We start from the raw sequence: 21,629 nt of genomic DNA, 5'->3' as shown, positions 1-21,629 counted from the left end.
TTCCATATTGATTAGTGCAACTAGTGTCTCTCTTCAACCCTCTCACTAGCCATGGTGTTTGCAGTGCTAGTGAAGGTTTAGGTATCTGGCTCAGCAACAAGTTGAAACACCCCGTATAGGAATGCTAGGGTACACAGGAAACAACTTGAGGTTAATGCAGGAGGTTCCACTCACCGTTCTCCCGAGAGGCAGGGCCCACCATTGTTAAAGTGTACCTCTTGCTTGTTGTGTCTTTCGTTGTGCACCAGATGTTCACTGGTCTGTATGTGACAATATAGATCTCTGGAGATGGACCTGTAACCTTGAGATTATTGAAATTTTACAATAATTTTGGTTTTCAAGTCCTCAGACAGTTCTCTTTACCACTTTCTGTTGTCCATGCTTAGTGTGGCACACACAGTCACATAATGCAAAGATTAAGTCAACAGAGGAAATAAACATGTGTATGACAAAACATGAGTAATTGCAATAATTTTCTTGGAGAGATGCGTCATTTTCCGAATAAATTTCAAGGGTGCAACACTTTTGGCCATGACTCTGTGTGTGTGTGTGTGTGTGTGTGTGTGTGTGTGTGTGTGTGTATAAATAGATAGATAGATAGATAGATAGATTAGATAGATAGATAGATAGACAGACAGACAGACAGACAGACAGATAGATAGATAGATATACATGTATATATATAGTACAGACCAAAAGTTTGGACACACCCTCTCATGCAAAGAGTTTTCTTTATTTTCAGGACTCTGAAAATTGTAGATTCACATTGAAGGCATCAAAACTATGAATTTAAACATGTGGAATGAAATACTTAAAAAAGTGTGAAGCAACTGAAAATATGTCTTATATTCTAGGTTCTTCAAAGTAGCCACCTTTTGCTTTGATTACTGCTTTGCACACTCTTGGCATTCTCTTGATGAGCTTCAAGAGGTAGTCACTGGAAATGGTCTTCCAACAGTCTTGAAGGAGTTCCCAGAGATGCTTAGCACTTGTTGGCCCTTTTGCCTTCACTCTGCGGTCTAGCTCACCCCAAACCATCTCGATTGGGTTCAGGTCTGGTGACTGTGGAGACCAGGTCATCTGGCGTAGCACCCCATCACACTCCTTCTTAATCAAATAGCCCTTACACAGCCTGGAGGTGTGTTTGGGTTCATTGTCCTGTTGAAAAATAAATGATGGTCCAACTAAACACAAACCGGATGGAATAGCACGCCGCTGCAAGATGCTGTGGTAGGCATGCTGGTTCTGTATGCCTTCAATTTTGAATAAATCCCCAACAGTGTCACCAGCAAAGCACCCCCACACCATCTCCTCCTCCATACTTCACGGTGGGAACCAGCCATGTAGAGTCCATCCGTTCCCTTTTCTACAAAGACACGGTGGTTGGATCCAAAGATCTCAAATTTGGACTCATCAGACCAAAGCACAGATTTCCACTGGTCTAATGTCCATTCCTTGTGTTCTTTAGCCCAAACTAGTCTCTTCTGCTTGTTGCCTGTCCTTAGCAGTGGTTTCCTAGCAGCTATTTTACCATGAAGGCCTGCTGCACAAAGTCTCCTCTTAACAGTTGTTCTAGAGATGAGGTGTGTCCAAACTTTTGGTCTGTACTATATATATATATCAGATGTGTTGTGCAGAAGTCTGGTGGCTACACAGCTGATAGTCCTACTGAATAGACTGTTAGAATTTGTATTATGGCAAGAAAAAAACAGCTAAGTATAGAAAAACGAGTGACCAATCATTATTTTAAAAAATAAAGGTCAGTCAGTCCAAAAAATTGGGAACACTTTGAAAGTGTCCCCAAGTACAGTGGCAAAAACCATCAAACGCTACAAAGAAACTGGCTCACATGAGGATCGCCCCAGGAAAGGAAGACCAAGAGTCACCTCTGCTGCAGAGGATAAGTTTATCCGAGTCACCAGCCTCAGAAATCACAGGTTAACAGCAGCTCAGATTAGAGACCAGGTCAATGCCACACTGAGTTCTAGCAGTAGACACATCTCTAGTACAACTGTTAAGAGGAGACTTTGTGCAGCAGGCCTTCATGGTAAAATAGCTGCTAGGAGACCATTGCCAAAGACAGGCAACTAGCGTATATAATTTATTAATCCATCATAAAAATGATTTAAAGCATATGAAATTTTTTGATAACTCATTTCCTTTACACCGAGCAACTCTACAGAATAAGGTCAGGACACAATAAACTAAAGAACTATACCTGTATTAAAGATTATTGCATGGCTCCGTTCAATATGTAGTGTCACCGGCAGCTGCTAAGTACATTGTTTACATCCGGCCACCATCGGAGCTAATAACAGCTGATTGGTGATAGGTCATATGATAGGACAGACTCATTCAAATGAATTGTGTGATAAGAGATTATATTATTTCAAGTTGCATTGAGTATGTAATAATGTTATTATTTCAATACCTACAGGCTTACCATCCAAGTTACATGTGGCAATTTTTAATGCTTATGACACTGTGGAATTGAATTGTGAATATAATCCTAATCAGAAATGGTCAAAAGCCTGGTACAAGATGATGGGTCCAGATAAACTTCAGTGGATAGTTCATTCTGATGGAAACAGCAATATGGACTACAGCTCAAGATCTACGGTGTTTGTTAATGACCAAATGAGAGTCCTGGTAATGAAAATGACAAATCTGGAACTTTGGGACAGTGGTTTCTATCAGTGTCGTGAGTCAGGAGGTGGATATATCTTGAAGGAAATCCTACTGCTGATAACTTTAGGTAGGAAATATGTATTTTATGGGCAATGATATCAGGTTCATTTGTGTAACCTACTCATTTTGAAAAATATCTCCAAAAAGGTTACTTTTTAAATGAACACTATAAATAGTTCAAAAATATGCTTATTAGTGATGGGCGAATAGTGAAATATTCGGGTTTGGATTGTTCATCTCAAACATCATATTATCTGTATATTCGAAATGAATAACCAATCTAATGCAAGTCAATGGGAAATTCAAATATTCTTCCGATGGACCCTCCCTGGATGTCTGGCGGGGCTGTAAAAATGCTGAAATGGCTGGAAAAGTGCTGAAATTGGATGTCAACAGCATGGGGAAAATGCCTGGATGCATATCTGAAACCAACATCGTTTCTCAGAATAATGCTGTCAGAGTATTACGCTACTTTGACGTGCAGTCCCCCACCTATTTGTGATAACCAGCGCAGGTAATGTAGGCAGCTGTGGGCTTCAGCACTCAGCTGTGTGCTTTATCTTGTCTGGTTATCACAAATAGAGACTTTCTTGTGACTTTTTTTTTTTAATTATTTAAATAAATACAGTAATTTTAAAAAAAACTTTTATGATAACCAGCACAGATAAAGTAGACAGCTGGGGACTGGTATTCTCAGACTGGCAAGGTCAATGGTTATTGGGCCCTCCGTGGCCTAAAAATAGTAGCCCATAGCCACCCCACAATTGGTGAATCCATTAGATGCGCTAGTCGTGGCGTTCTACTTGGCTCATCCTGATTGCCCTGGTGCTGTGGCAATTGGGGTAATATATGGGGTTGATGTCAGCTGTGATCTGTCAAAAATCATAGCTGCCATCAAGCCCTGGGTTGGTAATGGAGAGGTGTCTATGAGACCAGCTCCATTACCAACCCTGTAAGTAAAAACTTACAAAAAAACCACAAACACACAAAAATCCTTTATTTTAAATAATTAAAAAAAAAAAAACACCCTTTCATCAATATAATAAACTCAAAACACCCCAGCAGGTCTGACGTCATCCACATGAAGTCCCAAGATGATCCCGGCTCTGCTACATTCAGAAGCTGCAGTGATGGAAAACACGACCGATCACTACAGCAGGGGACCCGGCTGTGAGAAGAAATGATGTCAGTCAAATAACCAGAATTCACAGCCAGGTTCCCATGGTACCAAGCTTGACCACCGGTGAACCCACTGCCAGATAGCAGGACACAGCAGCACAGAATACAACAAGAAGTAAATGGCACTTCCTCTGTGCAGATAGTAATAAATGTTGGGGTGCGCTTCAGGTTCCAAGGCCTTTTGTCAATAGAAGAATACAAGGCACTCCCAAGATTGGCTGCAACGTGTGTTTTATTTAATCTGCATAACAACAGAGCATTTTCGGTATGTAGACCTTCCTCAGGAAGCACATTCGTGGAGTGAAGTTCAGCGTGGGTGATTAGCGCGGTGTCCATTGCCGCATGGAGGCTGCCATGGCGCTAATGGACACCGCGCTAATCACCCACGCTGAACTTCACTCCATGAATTTGCTTACTGAGGAAGGTCTACGGACCGAAAACGTTCTGTTGTTATGCACATTAAATAAAAAGCATGTTGCAGCCAAGCTTGGGAGTGCCTTGTAATCTTCTACAGCAGCACAGAAGTCCGGCAATCCAGCAGTCAGGTCACTCAAGTTCACACTAGGGTTCTCCCCCACTGTTTTCAGTGAACTCAGTTGAACCCGCAGCAAGATTGCAGCCATTTGTAGAGTGGATGTGTGCCGCCCCTGCAGCGGTCAAACCGCTTGGATGTGGGGTCTGCTGTGGCTCGAGGGTCTCCAGACCCGGGGGCTCACGGCCACTTCAAATGAAAAGGGGGGTATTTACAGGGGATTTAGAGTTCGTGACGCCACCCGTGGTTCGCGGTAAGGGGAGTACCGCCGCTGCCGATGGGAGTACCCAGAGGAGTTGGAGTGGGGCAGCTAGATGACGTTCCCTCCATGGGTAGGGGAGACCCCAGGACTCTGGATGGTGGAGCTGGTGTAGGGGAGCGCATCACTGGTTGGAAGCAGGGGAGGACCACGTACTCACTCAGGCAGTGTTGGTGATGATGCGACCGCAAAGCAGACTCTGACAACAAGGTAAACCAAGTCTCTGGGTGCCGTTGCCCTCTTGGGGGAGCTTTTCCGGGTGTCCATCCCCTCTGGTACTGCCGGATAGTCCGGAGCCTGCCTCCGTGCACAATTAGAAATGTTCTGGTGGCCCGTTGGCTTAAAGCTGTCTGGACCCCGCTCCCTACTTGTTGGTAGTGGAGCTGCGCTCTCAAGGGCTCACACTTGGGATTTCCGTGGGCTGCGTGGGTTGGAAAGCCCTATCCCCCTCGTTGCGCTAATGCCCCCGATCTCTGAGCTTCTTGGGGACAGTCTATAGAGTCACTATCCTCCACAGGTTAATTTGCCGGGTTGCTTGAAGCTACTCCCCAACCTAGGGTCCTGTACCCGCCTTGCTTTCGGTCCCAGACCGGTTATTAGGCTCGAGATGCTGACCGTCCTCCAAGACCGGGTCTAGAAACCCAGCCTCAATACCCTGGGACCAGGTCTACGACTCCTCTGGGCCCAGACCACCGTCTGCGACCCAACCCGCAACATACAGGTAGCCACCACTCTCTCAGCTTCTCACCTCTTGAGGGCTAACACTCTACTCTCCTTACTTCCGTCCCACCAGTCTGCCTGACCCCTAGGAGGGTGGTCCTATTCCAGCTAGGCAGCCCAGTGGTGTTCCTGACAGGGTGTGGTGTGAGGTGTCACATAAAAAAAGAGAGAGAAGTTCAGCTCACCGATACTGCCATTCACCATTCACCGCTCCCCGCCTGGATCCAGCACACAGAAGGCTCCACTGCCGAAGTGTCATAGGATGTATATCAAAGAAAATCCAGCGCAATCCTCGGGGTATAATAAACGTCCAAAATTTATTTGAAAATTTCCATTAAAATACAGCGGCTTGGCAGAAAGATTGGGCTAGGAGTAGGCCTCATTGAACTACGCGTTTTGACACATAGTCTTAGTCTTGTTCAAGTGAGGATTAGAATGTCGGTTGTTTTAAAGGAAACACTCACACCCATGCTAATCACTAGCATGTTTGTGTTTTTACACAAGTTTCCTGCCAGAATTGTAGCATGTTAAAAACCAAAGAAATACAAGTGAACAGAGTATAATATATAAAGGAAGGGAGAATTTAAAAATTATCCATAGCCTGTGTAGGTGTGAATAATGTTGGTAGATCTGCGGTTTTGCTCATTTTGGTAACTGTTACATGTGGTTCATATTTTATCATACAGTTCATAACCCATAATTTGGGATCATTTTATATGAACTGTCCTTATACATTATTTAATGTTCCCCACTATTAATTAATATTTACCGTATTTTTCGCTTTATGAGATGCACCTGATTATAAGACGCACCGCCAAATTTAGTGAAGGATAAGAGAATTTTTTTTTAATGTTAAATGGGCTCCATCTTATAATGCCAGTGTCCGTCTAACAAATCATATAGGGTATATGTCCCTCATAGCCCCCATCCTAAAATTAGCCCCCCTTAATCTGGATATGGCCCCCTTATATTGAATATAGCCCCCTTGTGCTGGGACACGTCCCCCTGTGCACACCTCCCCTGTGTTTGATATGGCCCCCATACTGCTGCTTATAGCCACTATAGATGGCACATCTCCCCTGTGTTTGATATGGCCCCCATACTGCTGCCCATGGCCACTATAGATGGCACATCTCCCCTGTGTTTGATATGGCCCCCATAGGATTGCGCTAGATTTTCTTTGTTATACATGGTGTGAGGTGTGGTTGCGATTTGGATGCTGATGGAGGCAGTACCATAGGTTGGGAACCCAGAACCATGAGGGGTTGAGTCCTGCACAAAAGGGTAGGGAGTGAAGTACCCTGTGACGCCCTGACTAGTCCAAGGGCGTCACAGATGCGGGCTGCTATTTTTATGCTGGGGAATACCCAATAACCATGGGCCTTACCAGCCTGAGAATACCAGTCCTCAGCTGTCTCCTTTATCTGCGCTGGATATAACAAATAGGTGGGGGACCGCACATAAGTTTTTATTTTTTTTTTCACTGCACCTGCCAATCACAGTAATGCCAATAGCAAAGATGGCTACACTATTATTGTGATTGGCACGCAATCCCAACATGTTTAGTGGCTGAAAATCAGTCGCCAAACATGTGGGGCGGAGACTCCAACTCACGAGGCAAATGCCAAAATACTCGACAAGTAACGAATACCCTAAAAAATCTTAATATTCATGCCAGTAATAAATACTGCTGAATATATTTGCTCATCACTATTGCTTATTGATTTCATAATATTTCTTTACAGTAATCCAGGGCTAAAGGTTTTTTTAGTACAGTGCTTGAAATTGCCCACTTCTCATCAAACAACCAAAAACAAATAGAAACATGAAAAAGCTCAATAAAAGCTCTTGTAAGACCTTACCTCTTCTGTTAATTGCACTATTTTTATTTTTCACAGTAGATAATACTCATTACAGTCATAGCTAAAAGTGTTGGCACCCTTGAAATTGTTCCGAAAATGAAATATTTCTCCCAGAAAATTATGCTGCATACCGTAGACAAAAGAAAATCAAGATCTCTGGAGATGGACTTGTAACCTTGAGATTGTTGATATTTAAAGAAAAATTGGTTCTCAAGTCCTCAGATAGTTATTTTCTCCTCTTTCTTTCTCCATGCTTAGTGTGGCACACACAGACACACAATGCAAAGATTGAGACAATTTCTCCCCTTTTTATCTGGTTTCAAGTCTGATTTTCATATTGCCCACACCTGTTACTTGAATCAGGTGAATTAGAACGCGTATAGCATGATTAGAACAAAGTTGTTTACCTACAATTTTCGAACGGTGCCAACAAGTTTGTTTGGCCCTTTTTTGGAATTTTGTGTGAAATTATGTTCAATTTGCCTTTTTTTCTCTGATTTTTTTGTGTTGTTCCAATACAAGAAAGGAAATAAACATATGTATAACCAAACATGTATAATTACAATAATTTTCTGGGAGAAATTCTTCATTTTCTGAAACAATTTCAAGTCTGTGAACACTTTTGGCAACTGCTTTTAGTAAAGTTGACCAAGAAATTCGTTTAACTATTCTCTCACAAGGTTGGTCCAGACAAATGCATAAAACCCCATGAGCAGCAGTCATCATATCGTGCCCAAAAATCTTTTACAACTTCAACTATGGCAAAATAAATATATGGATAAATGAACCATCCTCAATAATCAAATATTTCTAAATTAATATTTTTCAATGACTTGCGATAAAAACTTAAACTGGTAGAGGGTTCCATAGTTCCACTGTTCCTACAGCAGAGAAAGCTAAAGAAGCCCACCATCTGTGGATAAACTGCTATATTGTCAATGTTGGCTACAGAAATACCATTTAACAAACTTCAGGTCACACTAATTCATGATTACTAATCTGTTGATGCATTGACCCAGGGGACAATGCTGTCACATAAGTATGCAGTTACATGTGGACAAGATATTACAGGGCAACACCACAGAGCAATTAGTTTTTGCACTAAGCATAGCATTAAGTCAACTACAAAAGAGAATAGAATTAGGGATGAGCAGATCAGTGGATGTTCGTGTTCGTTGGGTTCAGCTGAACATTAGTTAAAAAATTCAGTTCAGTACTCGGACTTTACCCGAACTTGACTCCGAACACCATAAAAGTCAATGGGGAGGTACTCCAATACATCCTGGAAAACACATAGAGGAGGGAATTGAAAAAAATCCCAGTATTGACTTTCCAGCTCCATATCTCACCATCCACTACAGCTTTGAGCATGAGACAACCTTCATTTTATAGACACTAGCCTTGGCTATCTCATAAATAAATTTGACTTGCAAATATTTAACATATGATAATGCAGATTCTTGCCATGTCACTGCATTGTTACTGCTTTGCTCTTAAAAATTTAAATTAAAATGACAATGAAGTGGAGGTGCCGGATTGGCCCCCACAGTCCCCAGATCTCAACCCTCAACCCAATTGAACACTTGTGGGTAGAGTTGAAGAGAAATCTGTACACATACCCAACTGAGTAGACCAGTATGCTCCATTACTGGGAATGTGTAGAAGAGACCTTGGATCAGACATGCTTGAATCTGATAAAAAAAAGCATGCCTAGAAGGATTCATGCAAAGTTAAAAATTTAAGGTTGATTTACAAAGTACAACCAATATAATAATACTAATAATAATAATAACAAATTTTAAATTTCAATTTTTAGGAGCAAATCAGTAGCATGACAAAAATCTGCATAACTAATAATCTGCTAAATAGATACAAGTCAAATTTATGTATTATATAGCCAAGATGATTGTCTATAAAATGAAGGTCGACTCATGCTCAAAGATATAGTGGATGGTGAGATATGGCGCCTGAAATTCAAAAGTCCAAAACATTGTTACCCTTTTGCTTGTCAGTGTATGTATACCACCAATGGTATGGATAATTAAAGTAAAAAGTTCAAAATATCATTACCCTTTTGCTCATCACTGTGTACTGTATATACAGTATATGTAAGAGAATTTTACAATTTTATCTATAAGGATATTTTAATTTTATCTATAAGGAGTTGACTAAAAGATAGGAAACAAAGAATAGTCATACATACTACATTCTCTAATTGGGCTATAGTCAGCAGTGGGGTACCGCTGTGCTAGTACCGATTCTTTTTAATATCTTTATTAATGACCATGTAGATGGCATTGAGAGTAAAGTGTCAGTCTTTGCTGACGACACCAAACTATGTAGGATATTAAAAACTGACCTTGATATTCAAATATAGTACAATATTACAAAACGTTAACGATCAGGATAAGATGTCAGAATGGGCAGACACTTGGAAAATGAGATTTAATGTTGATAAATGTACAGTAATGCACCTACGATGGAGTAATCCTATAGCTGTATATAGGTTAAATGGAAGTAAATTCGGGACTACAGAACAGGTGAAAGACTTGTGTATTCTGATTACAAATAAGCTGAGTAGCAGTACTCAATGTCAATCAGCAGCTGCTAAATCAAACAAGATTTTATGGTGTATAAAAAGATAGATTACATCCCATGATCCCAACGTATTGTTACCCCTCTATAAATTACTTGTAAGACCACAACTGGAATATGGGATCCAGTTTTGGGCTCCACATTTTAAAAAGGATATTCAGAAGTTAGTTCAAAGGCGGGCAACTAGATTATTGCAAGAAATGGAAGGCCTCCCATATAATAAGAGGTTGAAAAGGATAGATTTGTTTAGCTTAGAAAAAAGACATCTCAGAAGAGAGCTCATTCATATAGATAAATACATGTGTAGTCAATAGAAAGGACTGGCACATGACTTATTAGTTCCAAAGGCAATACTAAGGACCAGGGGGCATTCACTGTGTGTAGAAGAAAAGCGATTCTGGCAGCTAAATAGGAAAGGGTTGTTTATTGTTAGAGTAGTCAGACTGTGAAATAGCCTACTGCAAGAGGTAGTCATGGCTGACACTACAACAGCTTTTTAAAAGGGTTGGATGAGTGCCTCAGTGCACACAACATTGTCGGATATAAATGATTTAGTGACAAAATGTATATTTGGTGGAGGAAGGTTGAACAACATTGACCTAGATCTTTCTTTTTTCAACCTATGTAACTGTCTAATTTTCGAAGTAGAACCCTACAAATTATGAAGCGAGAGCGAGATTCGCATGATCACCTTGTTAATATGGCAGAGGAGGAAGATATGAAGAAGAAATCATGAACGGTTTACCCTTTTTTGGGTGGGAAGCAGTACATTGTAATACCCCAGAAAAAAAAGAACATTTTAATTGCCTTTATTTTGGGCTGCTGTCATCCAATTGGGTTGAGAAGCCTGGGCCAATCCAGGCTTTATAAGTGTCAGCTCCTCAGCATTTTCAGTTGACAAATGCGACTATGAGTTTTATGCCCCTGGCAGCACTAAAAACCACTAAAAAAACATCAGTAGCAGGACAGGTCAGTATCTCAAAGGTTTAGAGGGATATTTCATGCCTCATGTCCAGCTTGGATACCCAATAGTTGTACAGCACAGAAAATCACAGAGGACACTAGTATGGTTAGCTAGGTACTCCTTCACCATCTTCCAAAACTTTTCTCTCTTTGTCAGAGTACCCCACGCATTAGGGCCTGGGCAGTGAGAATGTCCAATGAAACTGTTCCAGACTTTAGATAGTGTTGACCTGTCTCTGTTGAACCTGGTGTGTGTCTTCCTCATCTCTCCTCTCCTTCTTGCCCATGGAACTATGACTTTTGCTGCCAGAGTTGTCTAATGGGGATTTTTGGACTAATTGATCAACTTGGGCCTTCTGGTATTGCACTTTTACTAGCCCACTCTACTATAGAAAGGAGAGATTAAAAGTTTTGGTTGTAGCGTGGGTCGAGAAGTGTTACGGGGGGCTGTCTGATAATAACCTAAAGGAGTATCAGACTGTCAGGGTCCACCGTGCAAAGACTCTGCTGCAGACTATGGCAGAGTGCAATACCTCTGTTAACTCACAGAAGGATATAATAAGTAAGTAAAGCAATTCCTCCCTTACTTGGAGGGTGTGTGGAATGATCTCTGTTAATAATCACAGAGACAAAGGCAATGTGTGCGAAATGGCACCTACCTAGGTCCGCTCTTCTAGTGGTGCAAAAGAGACGAACAGCAGCGTAAGCCGCACAAAGCTCCTACCTGCGTTCGCTCCACTAGTGTGCGAGGACACGAACCACTAGATATGGCACCTGCCTAGGTCCGCTCTTCTAGTGGTGCAAAAGAGACGAACAGCAGCGTAAGCCGCACAAAGCTCCTACCTCTGTTCGCTCCCCTAGTGTGCGAGGATACGAACAACTGCTAGTCGCAGTATAAGGCACGTTACCCTAGCGGCAACGTCCACCTACGAGTCGAACCACAAGGCCCAGCCAGACCATGTGCCTCAGGCACCTGCCTATGTCCGCTCCCCTAAGAGGTAAGGATACGGACAGCAGCCGAAGCTGTAAGGTATAAGAACGCTACCCTGCCGGTAGCGCTCACCTAGCATAGACAGAGAAATGCCTAGAGGAACGCGCACAGAGCGTCTACTCTTATGCATGAACCAAGAGGACTGAGCGCCATGTGGCGTGTGTCAGGGTCTTATATAGACTCTGTGCCTCATCCAAGATGGAGGACACCAGAGCCAATCCGCTGCCAGAACGACAGGAGTGACATCATGCTGGCCTATCACCGAGCAAGGCATCACAAGCACATGACCAGCGACCAATCGGCATAGAAGGTGTCAGAGACATGTGACCTCATGTCAGCGATGATGTCACCCGCACATGTGCAATGGCTCCAAGATAGGACTTAGTCTCCGGCGCTCGCACATGTGCAGTAGCAAGAAATCTGGACTTAGTCTCCAGTGCTCGCACATGTGCAGTAGCAAGAAATCTGGACATAGTCTCCAGTGCTCGCAGCAACCGTAACAGTACCTCCCCCTCAAGGGCCCCCCTCCCGGCGACGCAGGTAATCGGCAACTAAGTCGGGAGCATGGACAGCCTCCTCAGGCTCCCAAGAGCGATGTTCCGGGCCGTAACCCTCCCAATCTATCAAGAAGAACCTGCGCCCTCTAACCATCTTAGAACCAACTATGGCTCGTACCTCATAGCTAGAGCGAGAGGAATCAGAGGCAGGAGAGTGCACTTCACGAGCGTGAGGTAAAATAGCCGGCTTTAGCAGTGAGACATGGAATTTGTCATGGATCCTAAGATGGACGGGTAACTTCAATTGATAGACTACAGGATTTACCTGTCGAAGAACCTCATAAGGACCCAGGAAGCGAGGAGCAAAGTTGACAGAGCTCACTCTAAGTCTCACGTGTTTTGCAGAGAGCCACACAAAGTCCCCTGGAGAAAAGACAGGAGCCGGGCGACGAAACCGATCGGACACCGTCTTCATACGGTCCTTAGCTGCTTGGATCGACTCTTGAGTCCGATCCCAAACCTCTCTGGCATTAGTTGCCCAGTCGGCCACAAAAGGAGGAGGTGCAGCAGCTGGAAACGGTACCGGTACCCTAGGGTGTTGCCCATTATTGAGTACAAACGGTGTCTGCCCAGTGGCCTCAGCCAGCGAATTGTTAAGGGCAAATTCTGCCCAGGGTAGGAGGGAGGACCAGTTATCGTGGTTCTCAGCAACAAAGTGTCGAAGGTATATAATCATAGATTGATTGGTACGCTCAACCAAACCATTGGTCTCCGGATGGTATGCCGAAGAGAGATTAAACTCAATTTGCAGAAGGCTACAAAGATCTCGCCAGAAACGGGAAGTAAATTGCGGGCCTCTATCACAAATGATACGATCTGGCATCCCGTGAAGCCTAAAGACATGCTTGAGGAATAGTTTGGCTAGTACCCTGGAAGACGGGATTCTCGATAACGGTACGAGATGAACCATCCGGGAGAAATGGTCCGTAATGACCCACACAAATCTATGTCCCTGTGAACATGGAAGATCACCCACAAAGTCCATGCCTACCACCTCCCATGGTCTATCTGGCACTGGTAAAGGATGCAAGAGCCCAGCCGGTCTCTGCCGTGATGGACGGTTGCGAGCACACGAGTAGCAGGAACCGACATATCTCTTGACGTGGCTGGCTAAGTGTGGCCACCAATACCACCTCTCCAGTAACTCTCGTGTCCGCCTAATACCAAAATGCCCACCCACCTTTGAGGTGTGGGCCCATGACAGTATATCATTCTGTCGATCAGGCGGAACAAAGGTCTTGCCCGGTGGGATTTGGTCTAACGTCACAGTGGAGAGCGTATGAAAAACCCTGGAGGGAAGGATAAGACAAGGTTCGTCAATCTCTTCCTGGGTAGAAAGCATAGAGCGAGACAGGGCGTCTGCCTTGTTATTCTTACTCCCAGACAGATAGTTGATGGAGAAGTGAAAGCGGGAGAAAAACAAGGACCAGCGGGCTTGGCGAGGATTCAGACGCTGAGCGGTTTGTAAGTACGTCAGATTCTTATGGTCTGTATAGACCTGGAAAGGATGTTTCGCTCCTTCCAGCAAGTGACGCCACTCCTCCAAGGCTAATCTTAAGGCGAGCAGTTCCCTATCCCCAATGGTATAGTTTCTCTCTGCCGGTGAAAAGGTTTTCGCAAAGAAGAAACACGGCCTTTTTCTACCTGCACCGTTCTTTTGATACAAGACCGCACCAGCACCCACTGAAGAGGCATCAACCTCTAAGAGGAAGGGCTTATTCTCATCGGGTCTTTGAAGAACGGGAGCAGTTGAAAAGTGTCTTTTTACTGCCTCAAAAGCCTGAGATGTCTCAGTAGACCAGGCTTTGGGATTAGCACCTTTCTTAGTCAAGGCCACCAAAGGGGCCACCAAAGTAGAAAAATGGGGTATGAACTGCCTGTAATAATTTATGAATCCTAAGAAGCGTTGCACCGCCTTCAAGGAATGAGGTTTGGACCATTGCAGGACAGCAGAGAGCTTCGCAGGATCCATAGCCAGGCCCTCTTGTGAGATAATGTAACCCAAAAAAGGCAATGAGGACTGCTCGAATACACATTTCTCGAGTTTAGCAAACAATGAGTGCTCCCTTAAACGGGAAAGGACACGAACGACATCCTGACGATGAGTCTCCAGATCAGGAGAAAAAATCAGGATGTCGTCCAGATACACCACTACTGAGGATAACAGTAAATCCCTGAACACATCGTTTACGAAGTCCTGAAATACTGCGGGTGCATTACATAACCCAAAAGGCATGACGAGGTATTCATAGTGACCGTCTCGGGTGTTAAAAGCGGTCTTCCATTCGTCACCCTTTCGAATTCGTACCAAGTTATATGCACCCCGCAGATCCAACTTCGTAAAAACTTGAGCTCCTCTCAGTCTGTCAAAGAGCTCCGAAATTAAAGGTAATGGTTATTTGTTCTTTATTGTGATTGCGTTGAGACCCCTGTAATCTATGCAGGGACGCAAATCACCCTCTTTCTTCCGAACAAAGAAAAACCCAGCTCCCGCGGGAGAGACAGACTTACGAATGAACCCCTTCTCTAAACTGTCTCTTATATAGGTCGACATGGCCTCCGACTCAGGTATTGACAGGGGGTAAACCCTGCCTTTAGGTGGAACCGAACCTGGGATAAGGTCTATGGCACAGTCATACGGCCTATGGGGTGGAAGAACCTCAGCACCCTGTTTGGAGAACACGTCAGCGAAATCCAGATAGGGTGTAGGTATGGGAGAGAGATCAGTAGATGCAACCGCAATGACCTTAGGTGGTAAGGGAAGACATCGGGACTGACATTTCGAACCCCAACTAATAATGCTGTCAGACTCCCAGTCAATGTGAGGAGCATGAGTCCGAAGCCATGGGAGACCCAGAAGGACGTCGTCTATACCCTCAGACAAAACAAGAAAAGAAATCTCCTCTATGTGACCCTGAGACAGGGAAAGGTGCAAGGGAACTGTCCTCAATGTAATGGAGTCAGACAACATAGTTCCATTAACAACACAGACAGGATTAGGCGCCTCTAATATGATAGAGGGAATATTGTGTCCCTTTACAAATCCTGAGGACACAAAAGTCCCGTCAGCTCCGGAATCCACAAAAGCCATAATAGGCCATGTATTCTCAGATAACGAGAGCTGACCTGGGATACAACACTTAGAGGGTGCAAAAGACGTCTCTAGTAACCCCCCTCTAATGGTTACTAGGCCAGGGAGTTTCCCTGACGACTAGGACACTTGTTGGCATAGTGCCCAGCCTGACGACATACGTAACATATAGGAGGACCAGACTTGCGTAGTTTGGAAGACGTATGACCTAACTCCATAGGAGTGGGAGATGTTTCAGATGCTGAGGAAGATGGTAGTGGACCCTCAACAACTGGAATAGCCCGATGCTTAGGGCGTGAGGAAGAGACCTCGAGTCTACGTTCCTTATGGCGTACATCAATCCTCGTTGCTACTGTGATCAAGTCCTCCAGAGAAGCAGGGACCTCACGAGTAGCAAGAGCATCCTTGACATAGCCTGCCAACCCTCTCCAGAAGATAGGAATCAACACCTTCTCTGGCCAATCTAGTTCTGCCACCAGAGTTCTAAAAGCAATGGCATAAGAACTAGTGGATAACGAACCCTGAGATAGATCTAACAGTCTCAGGGCCGCATCATGGGTAACCTGCGGACCCATGAATACCGCCTTAAGAGCATCAAGAAAGTCTTGATGTCTCAGAGTAACCACATCAGAGCGCTCCCATAGGGGAGTCGCCCATTCTAAGGTTTTGTCCTGAAGTAAGGAGATGATAAAGCCTACTCTGGACCTCTCCGTAGAGAAGCGAGAAGAGTTGACCTCTAGGTGTATCTGACACTGACTAATGAAACCACGACATGATCTGGCATCGCCAGAATATCTGTTTGGCAGAGCAAGTCGAGGATCATGTGCAGATGTCACCATGGTCTGAGGTTTATCCTCTATACTCTTGAGCCATGACTCAAGTACTTGTATATAACGGTGTAACTGCTGATATTCTGCCATAACTGCCAGACCCTTGGCTCAGTCCTAATGTTACGGGGGGCTGTCTGATAATAACCTAAAGGAGTATCAGACTGTCAGGGTCCACCGTGCAAAGACTCTGCTGCAGACTATGGCAGAGTGCAATACCTCTGTTAACTCACAGAAGGATATAATAAGTAAGTAAAGCAATTCCTCCCTTACTTGGAGGGTGTGTGGAATGATCTCTGTTAATAATCACAGAGACAAAGGCAATGTGTGCGAAATGGCACCTACCTAGGTCCGCTCTTCTAGTGGTGCAAAAGAGACGAACAGCAGCGTAAGCCGCACAAAGCTCCTACCTCTGTTCGCTCCCCTAGTGTGCGAAGATACGAACAACTGCTAGTCGCAGTATAAGGAACGTTACCCTAGCGGCAACGTCCACCTACGAGTCGAACCACAAGGCCCAGCCAGACCATGTGCCTTATGCACCTGCCTATGTCCGCTCCCCTAAGAGGTAAGGATACGGACAGCAGCCGAAGCTGTAAGGTATAAGAACGCTACCCTGCCGGTAGCGCTCACCTAGCATAGACAGAGAAATGCCTAGAGGAACGCGCACAGAGCGTCTACTCTTATGCATGAACCAAGAGGACTGAGCGCCATGCGGCGTATGTCAGGGTCTTATATAGACTCTGTGCCTCATCCAAGATGGAGGACACCAGAGCCAATCCGCTGCCAGAACGACAGGAGTGACATCATGCTGGCCTATCACCGAGCAAGGCATCACAAGCACATGACCAGCGACCAATCGGCGTAGAAGGTGTCAGAGACATGTGACCTCGTGTCAGCGATGATGTCACCCGCACATGTGCAATGGCTCCAAGATAGGACTTAGTCTCCGGCGCTCCCACATGTGCAGTAGCAAGAAATCTGGACTTAGTCTCCAGCGCTCGCACATGTGCAGTAGCAAGAAATCTGGACTTAGTCTCCAGTGCTCGCACATGTGCAGTAGCAAGAAATCTGGACATAGTCTCCAGTGCTCGCAGCAACCGTAACAAGAAGGGTGAACAACCAGTAGACAGTGTTGGCCAAAAGGCATATAACAGAAAGGTCATGGAAAAAAACAGTGGGAGATAAAGTCAGCCATGTATGTCAGACTCCCAATAGCTAAGACTTCCCTATCCCCACCAAAAGGACGATTCTCCATCTTCTCTTCCTCCTCCATGCTCTCCTCCTCCTTCTTCTCCTCTTCAGGCCATCCATGCTGAACAGAGAGGATTAAGCTGGTGTTGGTAGTACCCTCTGTAGCGCAGACAACCATCTCTTGTTCTTCCTCCTTCTCATTATCACCCAATCTCAGCTGAGAAGATGAGATGAGGCTGACCTGGGTGGTATCACTCTGTGTACTTTCTTCCTCCATTTCCACCTGTTCCACATGCAAAGCTTCCTGTTTAATTGTGAGCAGTGAGCGTTTAAGTAACCACAGCAGGTTGATTATGCTGATTATGACGTCATCACTGCTCACCATCTTGGTTTATTCCTCAAAGTTTTTCAGAACCTCACAGATGTCAAACATCCATGCACACGCGTCTATTTTTATGTTTGGAGGTTGACTGTAATACCAACAGGCATGTTGTAGCTGGTATTCAGCTTCTGCCCTCTGCCGCTCACAAAGCTTTGCCATCATGTGTGATGAGGAAGTCCAGTGCTTCGGCATATTACACACGAGTCATTGAGCTGGCTCTTGCAAGCACTTCTGCAGTACTACCAGACCAGGGGCAGATGTAGCTGACTTGTGTAAATGGGAACACAAACGGCGTACCTTCACAAGCAGCTTAAGCAAATTTGGGTAGGTTTTCAGAAACTGCTGAACAACTAAGTTGAGCACGTGAGCCAGGCATGGTATGTGTTGTTAATACATTTTCCAGTTTGAGGCTCCCTCTTGTGGTCAGTGCTGGTGGTGCAGTTGAATTGTGGAATGAAAGCCACACACCTGTGGAGGACTGGCAATCAGGCATTTCTCATTGGACTATATAACTGAGCAGTTTCCTCCTGTTACATGCCAATGCTCAATGGATATCCTGTGTGTTAAGGACATTTGGAAACCAGCCCTGCTATCTACCAGAACTCCTCTCAGATAAGTGGTCTTGTGCTTCTGCTTATTGTTTCCACTTTCTTGTTGTTTTTTCTGCTTTTATACTATACTTGATTCCTATTTTGTCTGTGTGGAGTTCTTGGTGGAATTGGGTCAGTCCCTGCTGGGAGTGTCTGTATACTTAGCTCCATGATTCTGCAATGTGTTTTGTCATGCTTGGTATTAATTCAGTCCCTTATCTATATTAGTGTTTTTGGATCCCAGTAACATCTGAGTGCTGATCTAGTGGGGGAGAGGCCGTTTCGCCTCAGGGTTTTTCCATGTCAGTCGTGCTGGTATTTATTAGAGTTTGTACGGCTGCAGACAGTGCTCCTTCCTATCCTTTCCTATAAAGATAGTTTGGGCCTCACCTTTGCTGAATCTGTTTTTCTAGCTTTGTATTGTGTTTTCGTATATCACTGTGGTCTTTACATGTGGGGGGCTATCTATATCTTTGGGGATTGCTCTGAGGCAGATTAGCTTTCTTATATCTCTATCTGTAAGAATATTTAGTTCTCTGGCTTTGTTGAGACGACTAAGTCACCATAGGCTCGTCCCACGGCTACTTTTAGTTGTGTGTCAGGATTAGGTCTGCAGTCCATTAAGGTTCCATCTACTCTGTTACCTTTTGGGTTTTTGCATTTTTTTTTATCCTCCTCGGTCCCTCAGTCATAACAGTAGCACCGGCCTCACCTAGATTCCAGGGTACTCAAAAGAAGGAAAAAAAAAATGTGTGTCAATTTTTTTTCCTGTGTGTGGTTTTTCCTCTTTATCTCTGGGTGCTGTGGAGGATCTTGTGCTGTTATGGATGTCACACAATTAGCTGGGCGAGTCGATCACCTTACGTCTCAGGTTAAGGATATATCCGACACCTGCGTTAGAACCTAAGATACCTTTACCGTATTTGTTCTCTGGGGATCAGTCTAAATTTTTGAACTTCATTTTTTGCCTTGAAACCCAAGTCCTCAGGGTCTTCCAGACAGCGAGTTCAGATTGTTATCTCTCTGCTGCGTGGTGACCCCCAGGATTGGGCCTTTTCCCTGGCGCCTGAAGATCCTGCTCTTGCTGATGTGGATTTTTTTTTCCGGCTCTGGGGTTGTTATATGATGAACCTAATGCTATTGATCAAGCCGAGAAAACTTTATTGGCTTTGATCCACGGTCAGAAACCTGCAGAGATATATTGTCAGAGGTTTCGTAAGTGGGTGGTCCTTACTGCGTGGAATGATGTGGCTCTTGCGGCTCTCTTTCGGAAGGGGTAGGCAGAGCCTGTGAAGAATGTTATGGTGGGCTTTCCTGTCCCCTCTGGTCTCGATGCCTCTATGTCATTGGCCATTCAGATTGATAGACGTTTACGGGAATGTAAAACAATGGGTGCAGCGGTTTCGCTCTCAGAGCGGTCTCCGGAGCCTATGCAATGTGATAAGGTCTTTTTTAGGGCGGAACGGCAGGATTTTAGATGGCGTAATAAGCTATGTTTTTTCTGTGGAGACGCCTCTCATAGTATTTCTGTCTGCCCTAAGTGCGAGAAACGATTTGCCCGTTCGTTTACTTTCGGCGGTTTACAGTCTAAGTTTCTTTTGCCGTTTTTTTTTATCTCTTCCCTATCATCATTTTCGGCTATGGCTTTTATTGATTTAGGAGCTGCCCTGAACTTGATGGATTTTGAGTTTGCTGAGGGTTGTGGTTTTCCTATGGTACTTTTGCATGCTCCTATCCCTTTGAGGGGTATTGATGCTACTCCTTTAGCTGAAAATAAGACCCAGTTTTGGATCCAGGTGTCGATGGGGCTCGCGCCTGACCATCAGGAGGTTTGTCAGTTTTTGGTCTTGCACAATTTGCATGACATTTTGGTACTGGGATTCTCTTGGTTGCAAACCCATAATCCAGTTCTTGATTGGACTTTTTTATCTGTGATTAGTTGGGGCTGCCAATATGGGCATAGTGATACTCCTGTTTTGGCTATTTCATCTCAGACACAGGAGGCCCCTGACTGGCGGATTTCATGGATGTATTTAATGAGACCGAGGCTGCGTCTTTGCCTCCGCATAGCGACTATGATTGCGCTATTGAATTAGTGGCTGGTTCAAAATTTCCTAAGGGACTGCTTTTCAATTTATCTGTACCTGAACATCTTGCTATGCGGACGTATATTATGGAGTCTTTGGAGAAGGGTCACATCAGACCTTCATCTTCACCTTTGGGAGCCGTTTTTTTCTTTGTGGCCAAGAAGGATGGCTCATTGCGGCCCTGTATTGATTATCGTCTCCTGAATAAAATTACAGTTAAATATCAGTATCCATTGCCTCTGATTTCTGACCTGTTTTCCAGAGTGAAGGGTGCTAGTTGGTTTACTAAGCTCGATCTTCGGGGAGCATATTAATCTCATTCGCATTAAGCAGAGTGATGAATGGAAGATGGCGTTTAAAACCCCTGAGGGGCATTTTGAGCACCTAGTAATGCCCTTTGGGCTCACTAATGCCCCTTCCGTCTTTCAGTCTTTCATGAATTACACTGTGTGCAGAATTATTAGGCAAATGAGTATTTTGATCACATGATCATTTTTATACATGTTGTCCTACTCCAAGCTGTATAGGCTTGAGAGCCAACTACCAATTAAGTAAATCACGTGATGTGCATCTCTGTAATGAGGAGGGGTGTGGTGTAATGACATCAACACACTATATAAGGTGTGCTTAATTATTATGCAACTTTCTTTCCTTTGGCAAAATGGGTCAGAAGAGAGATTTGACGGGCTCTGAAATGGCCAAAATTGTGAGATGACTTGCAGAGGGATGCAGCAGTCTTAAAGCCAAACTTTTGAAGCGTGATCACCAAACAATCAAGTGTTTCATGGCAAATAGCCAACAGGGTCGCAAGAAGCGTGTTGGGCAAAAAAGGAGCAAAACAACTGCCCATGAATTGAGGAAATTCAAGCGTGAAGCTGACAAGATGCCATTTGCCACCAGTTTGGCCATATTGCAGAGCTGCAACGTTACTGGAGTATCAAAAAGCACAAGCTGTGCCATACTCAGGGATATGGCCAAGGTAAGGAAGGCTGAAAAACGACCACCTTTGAACAAGAAACATAAGATAAAACATCAAGACTGAGCCAAGAAATATCTTAAGACTAGAGTTGAGCGCAGTTCGCGGTTCGAGGTTCTCCAGTTCGCGGCTCGAGTGA

The 21,629-nt window shown here is 44.4% G+C and overlaps 1 protein-coding gene across 1 annotated transcript in view; it reads left to right on the top strand.

Annotated features, from left to right (window-relative positions):
- Nucleotides 1-21,629, top strand: part of LOC142289798 (uncharacterized) — an 89,832-nt gene that overhangs the window by 20,708 nt on the left and 47,495 nt on the right. Inside the window, exon 3 of the mRNA XM_075333729.1 lies at nucleotides 2,438-2,755. Within this exon, the coding sequence (XP_075189844.1) occupies nucleotides 2,438-2,755 (318 nt within the window). The remainder of the gene's footprint in view (nucleotides 1-2,437; nucleotides 2,756-21,629) is intronic.

Source organism: Anomaloglossus baeobatrachus, chromosome 2 (assembly GCF_048569485.1).
Source record: "Anomaloglossus baeobatrachus isolate aAnoBae1 chromosome 2, aAnoBae1.hap1, whole genome shotgun sequence".
In the NCBI taxonomy this organism is placed as follows: domain Eukaryota; kingdom Metazoa; phylum Chordata; class Amphibia; order Anura; family Aromobatidae; genus Anomaloglossus; species Anomaloglossus baeobatrachus.
The sequence above is the reverse complement of the archived record's forward strand: the minus strand, read 5'-3'. Positions and strand labels throughout refer to the sequence as shown.